The sequence below is a fragment of the Choristoneura fumiferana genome, chromosome 30 (assembly GCF_025370935.1).
Source record: "Choristoneura fumiferana chromosome 30, NRCan_CFum_1, whole genome shotgun sequence".
Taxonomy (NCBI): domain Eukaryota; kingdom Metazoa; phylum Arthropoda; class Insecta; order Lepidoptera; family Tortricidae; genus Choristoneura; species Choristoneura fumiferana.
Genome location: NC_133501.1, coordinates 1775163 through 1795576, shown reverse-complemented (window position 1 = coordinate 1795576; position 20414 = coordinate 1775163). Strand labels below are relative to the sequence as shown.

Genomic DNA, 20414 nt, shown 5'->3' with positions numbered 1-20414 from the left:
TTTGTTTTATTGAAAATAAGTAATTACTCTTTGGCTTACCGCTGTGGTGCACCAGGCATCCGCGAACTCCCATAATCCCATCGGCTGACTCTCGCAGCCAAGCCAAGCCCTACAAAGTGCAAGTTTCGAACTTCGTATCTTACCGTCCCGCTGACTCTTATAATTAAATTAATTAATTAATTATATTTTGACTTTGATCAATTTTTTTATGTATGGTATGGCGGTAGTTATAATGGGTTAACTACTCTGACACCTTTATGCGCTGCTAAGACGTGGACACCACCGCACACGACACCATTAGGTGTTCTTGGCGTTCAATGCAGCAATATGACAATCAGAGGGGCTATTACGAAATTCGAAGTTCGTATCGTACCGTTCCGCAGACGCTAATATAATTTAATACAAGAGTAACCCTGTAACCCTTGTTTTCTGTATCGCTTACTATGTCTGGTGTACAATAAAGAGTCTTTGTATTGTATTGTATTGTGAGAGGGATGGCACGATACGAATTTCGCAGCAGCCCTTCTGACAATCGTTCTGTTGGTTGATAGGAGTACAAATGGGAAAATACTTATTCGTCGACTTTCCCTACTGCTTCCTACGAGTAGAACAAACAAAAATAAGTTACTTTAAAAAATTATACAAGCATTTTTTGCTGACTGTAGTTGTATTATCATCCAACCTACATAAGAGTAGGTACGTAATCGAAATTTATAGTCATTCCGACCACTGGAAGTGGGTCAAAAAGAACTAGCAAGATTTGACCTAGTAAAAGCTCGTAAAAATAAGTTTTTGGTAAAAAAAAAAAAAAATTTTTGCCGACTATACTCGTATTGTCACCCAAACTACATTTGCATACCAAATTTCAAAACGATGCCATTAACCGTTGAAGAGTTGTCCTGTGGAGACGATCCTAGCCAGACTACCAGGATGTCACTGCCAGATTATTGTATTGTCACGCAATTTACATAAGTATACCAAATTTCAAGTCAATCCAACTACTGGAAGTTGGTCGAGTTTAACTTCACCATCTTCTTTGTACTATGTTTGAGCAAATAAATGACTGATTACAGACAGACAGACAGACAACAAGACAGGTGAAACTAAATAAAAGCTTGTAATATAGATAAAAACGAAAAATAAAACACAAAAGTAAGAGTCTCAACTTTTATTCTCATCGATTCGAGATTTCAGATATTTTTCAGTTTCATGATTGCACCACAAAACACATTCACAGCTAACAGGTTGAAACAATTCTCGACAGACTTGACACTAGACCCATACAACAAAAGAAAATGGCCGCCCAAACCTAGATCACATGCATGACCTATACGCACCATTGCGAGTGAAAAAAAAGTCGAAATCTTAAACTTTATTCACTCAAGACAAAAGTAATTTTGTAGCGTTACTTTTCACTAAATCGGCCAATAACACGTAACATGAAGTCAAGTTCAAAAGTAGCGCAACGCTTTAGTGATTATTAAAATTCGCTAATTATCATTGCAAGGTTAGAAATGACTAAAATGGAGGTCGCCATCTTTTATTGAAACCGAGACGGCCGCGCCTTAAAAGGCTGAAAAACTACCAACTTTTAGTCCTTCGAACAACTATCTATATTATCATGCGCAACTTTTAAACTCTACTACTTATACGTTACGACATATCAGCGCGATTTTACTCAAGTAACATGTATCATTTAGCTTACTGTTTATACATTGTACTGTACATGCGATTTATTGTATATAGACCGCATGTATAACTGTATACTTAATATAGTTAAACTTGTGCCAGTAACCTCTTGTTTACGATGTTACATATCAAAGACAGATTAAATTTAGACTATAGTATCTATGCTAGAAAAAAAATGGAAGATTGTGTAATTCTTGAAGATTTAGTGTCAAAGATGTGTGACACTGCAAACAGAAATGTTACTTACAATTTCATTTTTTCTGACACTGCAAGAAAAGTTGACAATAAGGCTAATTTAAGTAGGATATAGATCCCTGTATCGATCTTTGTCCTATATTTAGGACTGTAGGCCTCAAGTCTGATCGATATATCGAGACAGGCTGCAGAGCCCTCATACACACAAAATGTCAAATTACACTTAAGCTACTACATTCAAGAATAAATGAAATCTTCAATAGTTTGTAAAAACAGTCGCCTTTAAACAAATAATTGGATTGTCTCAATCGAAATGTCCCCGATAAGAACTAAATTATTTTAATAAGACCTTGATTCATTTTAAATGTAAATAAAAATAATTACAGGCATGTTTTTACAAATTACTGTAGAGTGGAGAAATTTAGTCTCAGTCGCATCTTATTAATATTTATTCAAATTTAATTGCATTAAAATGCTTGCAAAATTCAAATTTTATTAATAAAACACCACAAGAGTTCTTATAGCTACTATGATTTTTTGGACATTTTTTTTCTTCTTTTTTTTAAGACACATTTTTATCGCACTCTCTACACACTGACTCTGTATTAAAACTAATTAAAAAATCTTAAAAAGATTTTAAAGCCCGAGCGGCGCAGTTATTAAAAAAAAGCGTGAGGAAACGCAAACCACAGACGCGCCGCTCGCGCTCGCTTTTGTTGTTTGTTTTTTTATATCAACGTGATATTTCGTGACCGACTACGAAAACATTACCTGAGATCATTTTTTTTATTTTTTCAAAGGTTTGTATTTTTTTTGTCATTTAATTATTTATAGCTAGGCATAATTATGAAATAATCGAAATATTTTAATAAGAATTATTATCTATAAAATAAAAAGTAAATAAATGATAAACAATAATGCCAACGTTTAGATTAAATCTTATGATTTTAGTCGAAACTCTCGTAGAGTTAGTCAGTTTTTTTAAAGAGGAGAAAATATATTAATTATTATATAATACTAGACAAGTTATTGCCCACGTGAACTTACATTTTTTCGGTGGATTTTTTTAAGTTTCAGCACACGTGACTTACGACCCTTACGGGCTTGCGGCGCCGGAGGGTACCCAATGGTACCAACGCCCCAAACCCCGATCTCAATTAGGACCTTAACAACTAAGCAATATGGAATTTTGTTTTCAACATTTTCTTATAAAAATCATCACAGTAAGAAAGCTATGGACTTCCGGGCAGCGTTTGTCCTTTTAAAAAACCATAACAATAAAAATCCTAAGTTACATTTAATAAAGCTCCGAAGACTGATATTAGTTTTTAACCAAAAAATACACACACAAACGTAGTCACAGTAAATTAATGTTCTTAATTTAGCACTAAATTTAAGTATTGAGGGTAGGTGACTGCGCTTGTGCTAAAAACAGGACAAGCGCCGCCCGCCCCAACATGCAGTTTGAAAGAAATTCAATAATACTCCAAAAATGGTTTTATCGAGACAATTTCGAATTAAATTGCACTATTATCCTTAAAACTGTATGTATATTTGTAGAAAAATTACCTATTTTCTTCTTGTAAAAACGTTAAAACACGTCTAGCATCGACTGGCACTTGACATAAGAGTAAAACGTATAGACGCGACACTCCCGCAGCAAAAGTTAAGTTTTAAAATTTCAATTGAAACACAAACACTTCGAAAACATTCCATAACGATACCGAGCACTGGAGGGTGTATTGGTTGGAACGCATCACAGATGATGAGCCCTATTTAAGTTTCTACGTTGCTTCCTAACCGTTCTAATTTCAGTACGAATTGAAACATAAATTAAGTGATTTTTTTTTCTTATTTCACAAAAATAAAATAGTAGTTAATACTACTAACGTAGCAATTCCGTTCCCCATAAAATTCCGATTTAAGTTAATATTTCACTATCGATATGATGGAAAACAGCACTAGTCTTTCCGTGTTACTACAAAGCCGCGTCGCCTCTATTCGTAGCTACTCTTACGTTCCATACAAACAAATGATCACGGACTTTTGACTCATTCAAAATTGGGATCACACACATCGGAGCAACATTACAATACCAGAGCTGCCAAAACAAAACGGCACACGCACTACTAACACGAATCCCTCAAAATGTAAATTATAGCCGCAGAATCCGCCATTAATCGTTCATTGAATTAACTCCAGGGTAGGCAGCGCTAGTTTGCGCCACACCCTGCTGCCTACTCAACGCACGTGAATGACATTCTCACCGGTACATTACTCCACGAGTGCTTCTAAAGCCTTCGTGAATCGAGATTCGTGCAAGTAATGCGTTTCGTACCTAGAACGGTTGAAGTGACACGTGACGTCTAAGAGCCTGACGCACGTGCGAGCTCGCACTTGTATCTAACTGTTTGAGGTGTACGGGCAAGGCACCAGCCGAGTGCGTGGGAGCTGCGTGGGGGCTGCGTGGCTTCAGTTGTCGCAGTAGACGGGCAGCACGGGGGAGCGCGGCCAGTCGGAGGTCTCCTCGCTTACGCTGCATTCGCTGCCTGACCTGTGAGACAAAGACAGGTATTTAAGTTTTATTTTCAGGAAGGAACAAAAAAATTGTGATTTTCATCGACCGATTTTCGACGACCGGATACCCCAGTGGTTAGAGAACCTCACTAAGAAGCTCGAGGTCCCGGGTTCGATCCCTGGAAATACGAATGTTTGTTCTCGGGTCTTGGGTGTTTTAATATGTATTTAAGCATGTTTATCCATAGCCTAGTGCCCATAACACAAGCTCTGCTTACTTTGGGACTAGGTCAATTGGTGTCAAGCGTCCCTTGATTTTTATTTATTTATATTCATAGCATTAGGTGTGACAGGGGGTTGGTAAAAGTTAGTCAAAATTGGTGTGACGTGGATGGCCTGTTATTACGCTACGAATATGACTAAAGCCCGGTTTCATACATTTTATATGGTTTCGTTCACATTCATCTGATGCAGTGTGTTCTGACGGCTTGTGTTGTGTCGCATCACAAGCATAGAGAGAGAGAAAGAGAGAGAGAGAAACAGAGAGCATCACGACACAACAGGACAGATAAATGTGAACCGGTCTTTAGATGAGGCCTCAGCATAACAACATAAAATACCTGTTTCTGGTCGGAGTGGCCTCGACAGCGAAGTGCTGCTCTTCGATGGTCGGCAGCAAAGAGGTGAGCCTGTCCGTTGGTCGCAGCACCTGTAGACAAAGACGGTTATTATTAGGTAAATAAGCGAATCGAACAGGAGTTATGGCAGTCAATCGAACGTTCAGATATTTATCTAGGCAATCCGCAATGTTAGTAATGGCGCAGCGAGTTAACGGGACGTCCATAAATTACGTTAAATGTTTAGTGGAGCGGCCTAATGTATCATCCTAGTATATCACTGATGACTCCTTAAGTTATGGGAACAGGATAACATCACCAAATAGTTGATTGATCCTGTAACAGCTACTGCAACAGTTGCAGCAACAGCCAGTGCAACATATTAAATGATATTGACCCGGATAACTCATGTCTTAAAGCGAGTTTATCCAGGTCAATATCCATACTAATATTATAAATGTGAAAGTGTGTGTGTTTGATCGAAACGGAGCGACGGATTGACGTGATTTTTGACACAGATAGTTTATGGGCATGAGAGTGACATAGGATACTTTTTCTTCCGAAAAAATGCAAAGTTCCCGAGGGAACAGCGCGCGATAACCGAATTCCACGCGGATGAAGCCGCGTGCAAAAGCTAGTCTAAGCTAAGCTGTCATGTTCAAAACAGTGCAACGTACCTTGAGCGTGCGTTCGGAGAGCCGCCAGACGAGCCGCTGGCGCTGCGGCGCGGCGGCGCGCGCCTCGTACCGCGCCAGCACGTGCCGCACGCGGCTGCGCGTCGCCACCAGGGACGCGTCCGACATCTGGAACATGACATGACTTACATTACATACAATACAAGGCGAGACTACTATGGGCTATGGCGTGCATTGAGGGTAGGCCGCGCTAGTGTCGTGGTCGTGCCCAAACCCTAGAATTGGGGTCTATATCGACTGGTCGAAAATTGATAGTCATAATCTAATGTTTGACAGAAGTCTTTTTTTCTCTGAAACCATTTATTTTTCATAATTGTTATAAAACAAACCTAAAATTTATGGTTTCAGCGGGAAAATAATTTATGACTAACGATAATTATGACAAACATTACATTATGACTTATAAAATTATGGCAGTCGAAAGGATCCCCTAGAATTGGCCCACTGCAAGCGTATAGCACACTATACCTAGTGCCATCCACGAAGACGCGTGATTTTGTCAAAATTAGCCATTAATGACATCGTACCTATATAACGAATATTGACTCTCCTGGTTTTTCGTTGATAATATGTTTCTCAAATGATTCATTTTGCAACTGTTTCATATGGACCATTGATTTTTTTCTCAAAACAGTAAATTAATCAGGATTATTTCAGGACTATCCTGTAGAACCCTATAGGTTAGGTTACTTTTAAAACAACCCTGAAGTACTTAAAATTAGAAGAAAAAAACATTCAAAAAACACGGGAAATTAATCATTTGAGAAAAATAATCTCGGCGAAAAATTAAAAAAACCAACGAATTGCATGGAACACCTATTTTCTAGCGTTAAAATTTGAAAATGGAACTTATGACGTAAAAAGCATCACTAGGCATTTATCAAATATTTGTGGTATTTGATGACCGCCTAGCCTATATCGACGCATCAGTGTTTATGAATAAAAGATCATCATCATCATCATCAGCTGGTAGACGTTCACTGCTGAACAAAGGCCTCCCCCCTAGAAAGCCACAATGAACGACAACTCGCCACTTGCATCCACTGGTGCAACCGATGGATAAAAGATGTAAGATTGAAATTTTCAGAGACAGAGAGAGATAGATATTCGAAATGTAAATGTAATACTAACGTGGCAGTACTGTTGCAGCTGCGCCCCGACCTCGAACAGCTGGTAAGCCTGCTCCGGCAGCGGCGCGCCCGTCTGCCGGGACGTCTCCACCAACTGTTGCTCTGGGGACGATATACATTGCATTGCTATCATTTATGTAGTGATCTGATAATAGTTATTACCCTTTTCAGTATAATCAAACGGTATAGTTGTGTCACATATTTTTAAAAACTACGTTTAAAATTACAAAAACAATCTAGTCATATTGAATTGTTCATTCAAAAGTCACGTATTAACTTAGAAACATTAAGGGTGAAGCTAGAAGAGCGCTTTTTTTTGAGTTCTAAGTTGCTTAATTGTGTTTCATTAAGTCCTATTTATAAAAAAACTCGTGTGGCATAAATAGGACTTTTGCATAAAACCGAATGCAGCATAAACGAAGGGACCGAACACATGCGACCCACAACTCAAGAAAACACGCTCGTCTGGCTTCTCCCTGATGGTAATTATTTTTCTTCTTCGGATGGACTGTTGCTGTAAGCCTGACGGCTTTTACAGGTACTAAATAGATGTTAAGCGACATACCTAGTTTGTGATAGAGCAACACCAGGGCCAGTTCGGGCACGCGCGCGTTCACACACTCCGCGTCGCACACCACAATCTCCAACAAGTTGACGAGCTCGCTCTCCTGCAACCAAACAATGAGATTAATAATAATTACCAATACAACATTGCTAACCTAGCTAAACTACTTTAATTCTACTTTAGAAACCCTCGCTGCGTTCGGAATAGTCTTAAACGCAAAGCTCATTAAATTTTCACATTTTTTTTAACTTTCGCGCTTTAAACACATAATTATGTATATAAACAGGACTTTGCACCTAACCTTTTATTTGTTTTATCCATCGTAGTGGCAATGTGGCTCAACACGATGGATGTAATTCGATTAAACCGTCAACAAAAAACACGGAAACGAACTCGAATCAGTCATCATTAAAAACAGAAAATAAATACGGGGTGCAACATGAGTTTTAACGCGATCGATATGTGTACGACCGCTATCAAGGACAGCACTACACTAAAGGCGACTGAGGCGAGGCGTGTGGAGCGGGGGGAGCGGCTCAACTAGCCCGCTACCTGTAAGCCACTGGGCGACCACGGTTTCGTTTTGTGGCAGGCGGGGTTACGGTTACGGGTATAGTTACCGGCGGCAGCTGGTCCGTGGGGCAGTGTGGCGCCAGCAGCGCGCGCACCAGCCGCAGCCAGTGCAGGCGGTGACCCGCGCGCGCCCGACGCGAGCGCTGCTTGTTACGGGTATAGTTACCGGCGGCAGCTGGTCCGCGGGGAGTGTGCGCCAGCAGCGCGCGCACCAGCCGGCAGTGCAGGGTGCGCGCAGACGCGAGCGGCTTGTTACGGGTATAGTTACCGGCGCAGCTGGTCCGCGGGCAGTGTGGCGCCAGCAGCGCGCGCACCAGCCGCAGCCAGTTGCGCGCGGTCACATTTGATGCGGGTATAGTTACCGACGGCAGCTGCAAGTGTCATGCACGGTAGCGCCTTGTTACGGGTATATTACCGCGGCAGCTGGTGTAGCCGCAGCCAGGCACGCGGTGACCGCGGCGCCCGACGCGACTGCTTGTTACGGTATAGTTTTGTGTGCAACGCGGTGAGACGCGAGCGCTGCTTGTTACGGGTATATTACGGCGGCAGCGGTCCGCGGGGCAGTGTAGTTACCCGCGCGCGCCCGGCAGCTACGGTATAGACGGCGGCAGCTGGTGGGGCAGTGTGGCGCCAGCAGCACCAAGCGCAGCCAGTGAGCGCAGCACGGAGCGCCTTGTTACGGGTATAGTAACCAGCAGCTGGTGCACAGCACGCGCGCACCAAGCCCCAGGTGCACGCGGTGAGCGACGCGAGCGCTGCTTGTACGGGTATAGTTACCGGCGGCACGGGCAGTGTGGCGCCAGCAGCGGCGCACCACCGCAGCCAGTGCATGCGAGCGCTGCTGTTACGGGTATAGTTACCGGCGGCAGCTGGTCGCCAGTGTGCAGCGCAGCCGCAGCGCGGTGGGAGATATACGCGATACGGTATAGTTAAGCAGCTTGGTCCGCAGGGCAGTGTAGCCAGTTCGAGCGCTGTTTACGGATATAGTTACCGCGGCAGCTGGTTCCGCGGGGATTTGACCCGCGCGCGCCCGACGCGAGCGCTGCTTGTTTACGGGTATAGTTACCGGCGCCTGGTCCGCGGGCAGTGTGGCCCAGCAGCGCGCGCACAGCCGCAGCCAGTGCAGCGCGTGACCCGCGCGCGCCCGACGCGAGCGCTGCTTGTTACGGGTATAGTTACCGGCGGCACTGGTCCGCGGGGCAGTGTGGCGCCAGCAGCGCGCGCACCAGCCGCAGCCAGTGCAGCGGCGGTGACGCCGCGCGCGCGCCGACGCGAGCGCCAGCTTGTCGCACCACGCGACATGCGGGCCACGTCGCGCGCCGTGCAGGCCGACTGGGAGATAGATACTGGAATATAATTCAAGAGTCAATTTACATCTATATTTAGTGTTAAATAAATAACTGAAAACCAGAAAGTAGTTTGCTCAGAATCGAGAGTAGAATCGATTACACTATGTTTTAAATCAGATTATGTTTGTTTATGGTTCTAAATCCCTTTTTTTGTTATGCCCAGTCTTAAAGTTACGAATGCAACTAGTTCAATAATTTAACACTGGCCGCTTATGTGTCAGTTCAATTTTCTTCTAAAAACATCGAAGCACAACTGACAAATACACATTATGATGAATGTAGAATTAGAAATCAAGTAGAATTATAAACTTAGCAAACATGCGAATATTTTTGAAATAATGACGGTATTCGAAAATAAATGCAATCAACTAACTTAAAATGAAAAAATATTGTTGAGGTGTCTGACACCTTGTATACCCTATTCACTTTTTGTTAGGGCCTTGAAGGCAGTGGCGGACTATTTCAGGGTCCGGGGCGGCCGAGTCGAAAGAGTTCCCCCAAGTCTTAAACGTTGATGTAAGAACTAAGCATATTTTAGCCTCATCCAAGAATCAATCAAGAGAACTTGTGGACATTTGTATGCCCCGGGGAGGCCCGCCTCCCCCCCCCCCACTTTGTCCGCCACAGCCTAAAGGTTTGTTCTATGCAAGTTTACTGGGGACTTAGTTAATAGAGCACCATATTGACAGGAGCTACTCAAAACTACAACAGCTAGCGACGTACCCAGCTCTTCGATGGACACCTTCCTCGCCTCCTTGTTGTTTTGGGCGTACTGCTCGATCGCGATGTTCATGCAGGCCACGGTGATGCAGGGCACGTGGCACGGACGCACTTTCATCTTAGTCAGGAACCTGATGGGAAACAGTTCACTGTAAAATCTTGTACTAAATGGTACCAACTAGGGTTTTGACAAGGAAATGTTTGTTTAGACGGAGTGATTTGTCAGTTCTTAATATTAGCAGAGAACTTTTATTGTGGATGACGTAAAAATGACGTCGACGGTTTATACTACTATTGGTTTTCGCATCAGCAGTTTAGGTAACCCCAGGGCAGCTATCTGTCACAGGAAAGTTATATTTTCCTGTTGGTAAAGTCAGAATATATAATATTACTTACTACACAGAAAATTAGATCTTACTTTACTCATAAAACTAGAATCTCACTTAATAGCAGGAACTATTCTGTTCGGAAGTAACGCAAAAAGATCAACCTATAAACAAAATTACACCATTTTATTGTCAACAACAGCAAAACTTCGGTCTCTGGCCATTAGTTATCTAAAGCAGCCATGTCAAACATTAGGCCCGCAGGTCGCAGGTGTCCATTTTTTTAAACATTCACATCGTACCGTCCCACTCACTCTCGTATTAAACAATATAAGCGCCAGAAGGACGGCAAGATACGAAGTTCGTAGTATAAGGTCGTGTCACCTGTCCAAGAGGCTGATGGCGTCGATAGGCACGTCAGCAGGCAGGTCGTACCACACCTTGAGGCAGCGGATGACGTGAGCCGCGCCGTCGCGGGCGCCCGTCGTCACTTCACCATTCTGAGGGCAACATCACGCTCGATTAGGACAAAACAACAATATACAAATTAAAATCATGATGGGTACTGAAGCCTAAGAGGGCTGAAAGAGGCGATATATAGCAATATATTGAGAGGGACGGCGTTAGTATCGTGAAGTTTTTTGACGTTATGATCTTGCTTGTCAAAAAAAAGGTTGACAATCTTTCCCGGCCCGGATAACACCGTCATGGAAATACCGGCCCTGTTTTTTGCGTACACGCCCATAGAAACTGACAGGAGCTTCTCGGGCTTGTACACGAAAAACAGGGTCGTTATTCGGTATCCGGGCCGGAAGTGACACCCAAAAAAAACCCTCACGATACTAACGCCATCTAGCGATATTTCACCTGCCTTTTAGCCCTCATTGAAAGCACGATATATACGAACTTTTCCTATAAAATACGATGGCAAACCATCAAGTGTCAAAATATGAACGTATACAACGTTATAAAAATATATCCCACAGACTCTTATCCGACGAAATAGAGCCGTGGTAACATATTTTTGAGTGGTTCGATTAGAGACATATTTTTACACGTGACTGTACGTATTGAAATAAGAAACAAACATGTAATTACTTAAAACAATTAACTGTGCAAGGTTTATCTGTAGACTAGCCTCCGCTTCCCGTCTTCTATCACACGACCTCGAGCGCGAGGAAGTCCGAAGCCGACACCAAACGCGCGACCTTCGACATTCACCGATTTGCATTAAAACAAGGTCTTTTGGAAAACATAGCTAAATAACGCCACGGGCGCATTGTGAATTTGTAATGAATTATTTAAGGTAGACAGGTACCAGTAAATAGATGCTGCAAGCACTAAAATATTCGTAAATAGTACTTAGATCGAAGCTACTAGTAGAGAACGTCTAATATAAAATTGAGCGCCATTCCAATGTACAGAGTGCATATCAGTGGCATGACGTCGTAACAACTCAATTCCCACCGGGTTGCCTAAATTTTTGACATGACATCACCAATGATAAATATAACAAATCCATACTAATATTATAAATGCGAAAGTGTGTTTGTATGTTTGTCCGTCTTTCACGCCGTAACGGAGCGAGGGATTGACGTGATTTTTGGCATAGAGATAGTTTATGGGCCCCAGTGACATAGGCTACTTTTTATCCGGTAAAATGCACAGTTCCCGAGGGAACAGCACGCGATAACCGAATACCACGCGGGCGGAGCCGCGGGCAAAAGCTAGTCTTATGTATAAATTTGTGTATACATACCTCAGATTCATTAGGCAGGCACAAATTGGGCTGGAACTTGTGCTCCATTTGCAGGTACTCGTTGAGCGTAGCGTAAACTTGCTCCATATCCATCGCGTCGGATGACGTGGACGGGCCAGCATCCGGGTGCCTCGCGCCCGCTCTCAACATGATCGGGCTTTGGCGAGCGGAGGGTGAATCGGCACCTGCGGGGTTAGGTTAGGTTAGGTTACATTTGGTCCTGCGTGGCCGGATTTTTGGGTAGTTTTTATAGCACAAACTTCTTGAATATTTGGGTGGCGTGTTTTCGCTAATACTTTAATAGCAAAGATACGTTAAATTTGCTTCTGCATATTCAATGCCGGCACCTATCTATAGCAATGGTGGCTTGGTTGATGTCATTCAGAACTATTTTATTCATCATGGTGGCCTATCATGGTTTTAAAGTTATCAAGGTCAATTACAAAATGATCTGATGGACATAGTATAAATAACCAAATGAAAACTATATTTTTACCGTTTTTCTTATTACACTAATGATAAAACCGTTACACGGATAATATCGGTTCGCACGTTTTCCTGTGACTGATCAGCTTATTTTAAACCCATAACTCTGAAAACGACAAATTTTGGTTTTGTTTTGTAATTAATTACATTTATAGGTGTGCCTGTGCATAGTAATGTACTAAATATAACGCAACAAAATTAAAAGCCATCTGTGGTATAAATAATAAATTCCAACGAAGTCGTAAGTTGTTGACATTATTTTTAGATGCGTTTGGCATCTGAACAAACATTTAGGCGCTTGAATATCTATTGCATCGACTGCATTGCCTTGATCCTCATATAAACTTGTAATAATAATAATATTTGGATTGGTTTTTGGAGTCTTTTTTGTATTATTTTTTTATTTCAACTCCAAATTTTCTCCAAATCCCGTAAAATATATATCGAAAATTCAAACCAAAACATAAATGCACAAAAAAAAAATTTTTGATTGTTTGTTTGGAAAAGTTTGAAAGTTTCTCGATGAGGGCTAAAAACATAGATGTCGCTAGTGGCGCTGCTTAAGTGACTAAATAAGAAACAAACAAGCTGAGATATGTGGTACATAGGAGACATTCGAGTATGTACTCCTGTCCAGTGATAGTGTAGGGGTATGGCACGCAGCACGGAATGCTGAGGACCTGGGTTCGACTCCCAGCGCTGGTTTCTTTTTCTGGTTTTTATGTGCATCTATGTATGTATAATAATATTTGGGACAAAATACACCAATTGACCTAGCCCCAAACCAAAGCTTGTACAGTCAAGGGCAAAGATATCGACACGGCCAAAGTTGCAAAAATATGTATACACGGCCTTAATGTTAAGTGCATAAAGTCGTGTATACATATTTTTATAATTTTGACCGTGTCGATATCTTTGCCCTTGACTGTACAATGAATGCTAGACAACGGATAGACATACATACACAGATAAATATATTATTATACTTAAATACATACAAACACCTAAGACTCAAGTACCTATTCTTATGCATCATTCAAATATTTGGCCGTTACGGGGATCGAACCCGCAATCACTAGCTTCGTAGACTCAGCTATCCTGTCGTCCAAAAAAAAAGCTCAAGACATCCGACGAAAGTAAGGTGACTAAAGTGTTAAAGACGACTCAACGACGAAAAAAAAAAAAGAAATAATAGTTACTGTAGCTTTAATTTTTAAACAAAAACAGAACACCGTATCGTGTCGGCTGCTGCCACAAAAGGCTTACGTGACGATGGTCACCCCTTCAGTGATAATTAGGTCACAGCCGGCTAATGAGGTCATGGTAACTGCGTCATTTATTTAAAACTAAGTACAATCTGTGACTGACTTAGGTACCTAATTAAGTCAATTTCTGTTCTATTCACGTTATATTTGCGTATTTGCTATATTCATTCGATTTGTGCTTTAATTTGACTCACCAAAGCTTTTTCGAAGTCGGCAGCAGCGGCTTGTGTCGTTGTATGTGCCGTCACCGATTCCCCCAAGGCTCGAACCCGACTTGAGCGACCGGGCGCGAAGGCCCTAGTACCTGACGAGAGAGAGTCCGTCAACACCGAGCGACCTGGGCCGCTGAGCGATGACCGGGTAGCCAGGGATGGGATTATCAGGAGAAATCAGAAGCAGTATTCTGATTTTAAAGGGATATCGTAGGATATAGAACACTTAACTTTTTGAATAGGATCTGGGGTATTAAAGTTATCTTTGGTAAGGGTTTGGAACTTTGGAGATTCGTGGGTGGGATAAGGTTTGCTCAGAAGGTTACTGAGTCAATGTCTTGTTGAAAAACAATTGCTCAGCCGCCTTAGCCTCTCTCGGGCAGTCAGATACAATACAACAGTGGTTGAGCACTGATGTAGGGCAACACTGCACTCACTTAGCAAGCGAGAGACAGTATTCAAAAGCTGTAATAACTTAAACGCCACGGTCAATCCCTTGACCCTCTAGTATACACTGGGTTTGCACCCTTAATACTATTTTTATACGAACTTGTGTTCGGATAGGGTCGCTTGAAAGGGATTAAATTAACAGTGTTTCAATGTATATCTGTAAATATTATAAACGTAAATATGGTGTGATGATGACATGCGAAAATTGTAAAGGTCAGTCAACCAGTGTCTTCATAAAGATAATCTAATGAAACAAACAACTAAGCCATCAGTTTTACCAACATAATGTTCATTTATTGATTTGAGTGATTCTTATTAATATTAAAAATGCGAAAGTATGTCTGGCTACACCTCCACGCTGAAACCGTTAAATCGAATTAGATTAGGTATGGAGATAGTTGGAGAACCTGGGAAAGAAATGGAATAGTTCTTACCCGGAAAGCTGCAGTTTACACGGGATAGCAATAAACAAATTCTTGGCGGAGTCACGAGCAAACGAAGTTCACTATAATTATAGTGAAGATCAAGTTTTATTTTTAATCTACTAAAAAAAAGTCTCTCAATTCAGTTGCAATTTTTTGTTTGTCACTTCAGAACTGCGTCATTCGAAGACAAAATAGAGTTGTATTGTATTAGTCTTTTTGTTTTAAATCATACATTAAAACATCACCATTGTTTAGCATATTTTAGATTTATCTACAAACACGAAATCAGTAACTACAGTTTTTGTTAAACCGAATACAAAGTGCATATTTTGTATAAAGTACAATTCAATAGAATCTGTCAATTTTCTACATATTTAAGACACCCTATCGTGGGCACACTTGATTATATGTTGTTGCAATTATCATCTAAAAGGAATCAAAAAAGAATAATAGTCACATCACAAAGCCTTAGCAGCCCGGTGTTTATATTAGTAGGCTGGAAGTGTCTACCGTACCCTTAGTGTAAGTTTTGGGTTACAAAATACGTTTCGATCGCATTTGCGTTAAAATCTCAAATTGTGTGGAAACACGAATAGCGCCTCTAGCGGAACGTATGCGATGTTTGTGTTTCCATACAAATTGAGACTAACGCAAACGCGATTGAGGCGTATTTTGTAACCGAAAACTTACACTAAGGGCACAGGATTGTCAGATTCTATTGAATTGGAGTTTAACTATATCCCTTATCACCTCAACGAGCCTCTCCTAGCGTATGTTTGCATGACATTGACGATTTAAAGGTCGCCCAGATTGTGAACATAAAATAATCTCGTAAAAAAACAAAGCATCATCGTTAAACGTATTCTGCAATAGCGTCATTAGATTAGCATATAAACATACGTGATATGACGGGAGAATGTGCCTTGTGAAGGTTGTTTACAATTTGACTAGTCAATTTACTTTATTTGTTGGATGCAACATCGTCTAGAGTTCATCGGGTTTATTGTCCCGGCATTAAGTTAGAACACTGTAGCTTTATTTTATTGAAATACTTTTTAAGATCAGTACTAGGGATTGCAATCCAGCAAAGTGGAATCCCGCGATCCAGCGGAATCCAGCTCAATTTTAGGCTGTGCGGGATCCCGCAATATCTTGCGGATCCAGCAATGCGAATCCGCAAGCATCGGCCGGTGCAATTTATTGAAATTGCCGCCTTAATCTACAGCATTCATGTAGAAAAGTTGTTAATTAACAAAAGCATAAATAATGGAATAATTGGGATAAAAATTATTTGAATATTTCATATTTCTAATTACGATTAATTATTTAGTAAGAAAAATTAAAAGACTATTAGTAAACTAAATTCATATGATACTCTTTGTGAATACAAAAGACTGATTATGTTTATTACCTCAGATAAACATTAGAATTAATATTTTCAGTTAACTAGTATAGTACAAAAGTACCTACAAAGTTCTACCAAATATTGATATTTTTTTATGTTTCTGGATTGGACTTTTTTATTAATAAATAAGTAGCCAAACTGGTGAAAATTATTAGCCAATTATTAGTAAGTAAGGCGTTGTTGATTTTTGCATTTTAATAAAAAGTTGATTATAAAGTTTTATTTTGAATTCCATAGAAAAGCTATAGACTACGCGGGATCCTCTGTTACGAAGTCAATCCAGCAAAAACCCGCGGGATTGGAAACAGTGCGGGATTGCAATCCCTAATCAGTACCTACCTCTAAAGTTGCTCCTACAACTTAAGTCTAGCTCTTCGTTTTAGTACTATAGATATAAACGACAATATGTAGCCTTTCTCCTTAGGGTTTTTAGTTTATGCGAGCATTTCTCCATCGACTCGAAAATAATAAGCGAAATAATAAAAATGCGATAGCCGTCTGTTGCTTACAATGGAAAACTTTCTCTATGTACGTCTCTGATTTCTGTACCTACTGCTTACTATGTTATAATGTCCAATTCATTATTTTGTTCATTTGTATTGTTTTATATTGATAAAAAAAATGTATACTTAATATTGAGTTCAAATCTTTAAAAGTTATTTTTTATTAGTAACTTAAGTGATTCTACACTAGACTTATAGCTTTGATGATCCTACTTATATGATGAGGGAAAATTTATGACGTTATGTGGATGCTTTACTTGCTACTCAATCACGCAATGTTGTATTAAAATCCTATTTGTTATCCAGAAAATTGCCGTTCTAGCGGGATAACGATAACAAATTCTTCGTAAATGAAGACGCGTTTTTTAATAACGAAGCAGTACATCTCAAAATGAATATAAATTCGAATTATTCGTAACATGTCCTCATTACAAGCAGAATAACAGACTAATTTCAATCCCAATTTACATTTACACATCCAGATATCGGCAGTTATCTTCAACGCTTATAATACTTGACTAAAACTGCGTACAGTACTGCGATATCGACTGCAAATTTAAAATTGTTTAGCAAGAGATTGGTAGTAGATTACCGGTATCAAATTGAAAATATTTTCAAACTTTAATATTAATGCTATCAAAGTGCGACGTAGTTTAATCGCTGTATTAAAGCAGATTGGAGCGAAATAAAGCGGTTTTGAATACAGTAAATATTTTTGTTTTAGCTTTTTAAAACTATGTCCCAAAATCGATAATTGTACAAGGTCGCGTGCCGAATGCGTCGTTGGCCGCCTTAAAGGTTTTGTACACCCGCAGTGGGCATTGGTAAATCGCGAATTACCTATCTGTTCTTTTGTCGCACTCGCACTTAATATGGTTTCGAACAGAATTGGATTAGTTAGTGTAATGTTATGTACAGAATAGAAAATAGTAAGAATTTTAGTATTGCAATTAATGAAATTTTCATGAATTTCCAAAAAAAAATAATTCATGTTCAGATAACATTATGTAGTTTCCATACTGTTTAGTGTGGCTATAAATATACTGTTTTAGCGCTCAAACTGTACAATTTAAACTGTATATACCTACTCCTCATCCCAAAAATCGAAACACCACGCTTCGAGCGTTCGTGCCGGGCGGTGCTCAGCTCATAGCCCTAGTGAGTTAACCCACGCCGGCGTGGGGTGTTTTGATACTTACAGAATCGCACCTATATCGCGGAGTGCGCCGCGCCTGCCAGTGTCAAAGTACTCTCTTTGAGGGGGTGATTGTAGTTTTTGCAACTTGATAGTACCACGTGGAGACAACTTGCGAATTAAAAAAATGTCAGACACGAGAGCAATATAGAATTTTGTGATCACTGTTCACTGTTAAGGTTAATCGCCGCATAAAACACTATCGAAACTATACTTCAACTAGCCAACGAAACAGAAATAGAAAAATTAGATATTGTCTACATCCGCCATGTTCGAATGCTACAAATCGAATCCTAGGCCTCAGTTTGTGGCGTCAAGTCTTTATGGCTTGAATGACAGTGATGTAGGCTTTGACATCTCAGAAAGCTCGCTGATAGCCAACACAATAAAAATAAATGCGTAATAAGCCCTCTCATTCCGAGTGGAGGCCTGTGCCCAGCAGTGGGACGTATATAGGCTGGGATGATGATGAACCCTCCTTCGGTCAAACGTTAGTGTTGCTATGTGGATTACTAGCTCCCTAATTGTCTTGACATTCAATAGTCTTCAAGATAGCAAATGCAATCGTGCAACATGAGGAAGGTCGTCTTACCTATCTTGTACTTAGCAACACGGTGTAGTGTGACAAGGTCTACTGTGCTGTCGCATTAGCAACATTACAAGTGAACTTAAATGACAAATTGAAACTTTGTCAAAGTCAGTCAACGGTAATGCTATAAAAAAATAAGCTGAAGTACCCTTTTCATGGTGAGGAAAATGCGTTTTATGCATATGCCCTTTTCGGAAAAACAGAGGGTATATTGGGCTAACAAAAAGTAAATTAAAAATAAAACCAAAGTCTAAACATCTTAACTAGGTATATCAACGTTCAGTGGAAGTGTAAAATTCAGACAGATTTATATTTCCTAGCTTCAAGATGCAATTCATAAGTCTGGACTTTCTCACACAACTGTTCAGTGTTGAACGTTTACAAAGACTGCATTCAAGTTAATACGTGAACCGTTGACCCGTGTTTGTTATTCTCTAAAGTCGATGAACTAAACGTACGTAACTAACGATTAACTGGCGTTTGCGCCATGGCGCGATACGTAGACGACATCATAGGTTGGAGTTAAGTAAAAGGTTATTGTACTGTGCTTCTATTTTGCAGTTAGCGTTCAGAAAAAGTCTTGTTTTATACGGGGCTCTGAGCTCTGACTCACATAGATTTATAAAAGATTTGCAAAAACACCTGGAGGACACAACTGGAGACCAAAGGGCCGGCAGCTATCTTAGCTTAGCTATTCAACAAAGAAACGCTGCCGGCCTTTTGGGCCATTTTTATATTTAATTTCGAATTAACTTCTTTCTGTCATATTTTCATTAATAAATTGCTATCGACCGGTTAGTATCCCTGCTCTACATCTCTCTTAGGGTCAAACTAATTGACTAGAAGGGCAGTAAAAATGATTTTTAAGTTTAAATTGGGAATGCGATCTTAAGTTTGATTTCGTTTCATTTATATATGACATTAAATTAAAATCACTTGTGTACATTGCAATTGCGCCAAGAAACCGAATTCTACCGTGACGTTTATTTTGACCTTATTTATTATCCGCTGTTAATAGGATAAGTCGTTGCACTATCAGTATAACAATTACTAACGACGCAATAGGTAACACGGGTTTACGTAGTCATCGACCGAAAAGTGAGATGCAGCCTAAATCTTACGGTAATTCACGATTTAATAACCATTATTAAATTTTGATTTAGATAAATGTATAGTATCGGTTATCCTACATACTCGTATTAACAGTCCTTCATCTTTTATTCTATCCATTATAGTTGTGTTACAACGTTCCGTCATACCATTTTGATTGGCATTGTCAAGAGTTGGAAAACGACTGTCTTCACTTAAGCGTTTCGTGTAATAGAAACTTCCGTAACTATGTGATGACATCTGATTTGAAAAATATAATTGCACTTTTTGTTACCTCAAACGAATTTTGGTAATAAAAAAATAATCTGCATACAAATAAATTAGGACATCTTGAGAGATCATGTTAGGCTGGCTGTTCATTCACCCTACCTAACAGGTTTTTTGTTAAATCAGTAGACTTAAATAAAAATAGCAATCTGTTTAAGAAATGCTCGAGAAAAAAACAGCATAGAAGCTGAAATTTAGACCTAAATGACCCTACTCTGACATGTTCAAAAGATAAATAAAGCAGTTGCGCGTATCATTTGCCAACCGTTTTATATAATAACACGATTTCCAACACGCAACGATAACGGTGCTAGAACTAACCGCTTCGTGTCCTAACCATTTGCGGATCGCCACCGATGCTAGCGAAAGTGT

General features: G+C 40.3%; 1 protein-coding gene across 2 annotated transcripts in view; it reads right to left on the bottom strand.

Moving 5' to 3' along the window:
• Positions 1 to 4261: 4261 nt before the first annotated feature.
• LOC141444473 (cyclin G-like) overlaps positions 4262 to 20414 on the bottom strand; it is a 45753-nt gene continuing 29600 nt past the window's right edge. For both annotated transcript variants that reach the window (XM_074110026.1, XM_074110025.1), the window contains exons 7-11: positions 7409 to 7511; positions 6845 to 6945; positions 5696 to 5821; positions 5022 to 5110; positions 4262 to 4438 (exon numbers count right to left, since the gene is read on the bottom strand). In XM_074110026.1, coding sequence (XP_073966127.1) covers positions 4357 to 4438; positions 5022 to 5110; positions 5696 to 5821; positions 6845 to 6945; positions 7409 to 7511 — 501 coding nt within the window. In that variant the 3' untranslated portion in view covers positions 4262 to 4356. The remainder of the gene's footprint in view (positions 4439 to 5021; positions 5111 to 5695; positions 5822 to 6844; positions 6946 to 7408; positions 7512 to 20414) is intronic.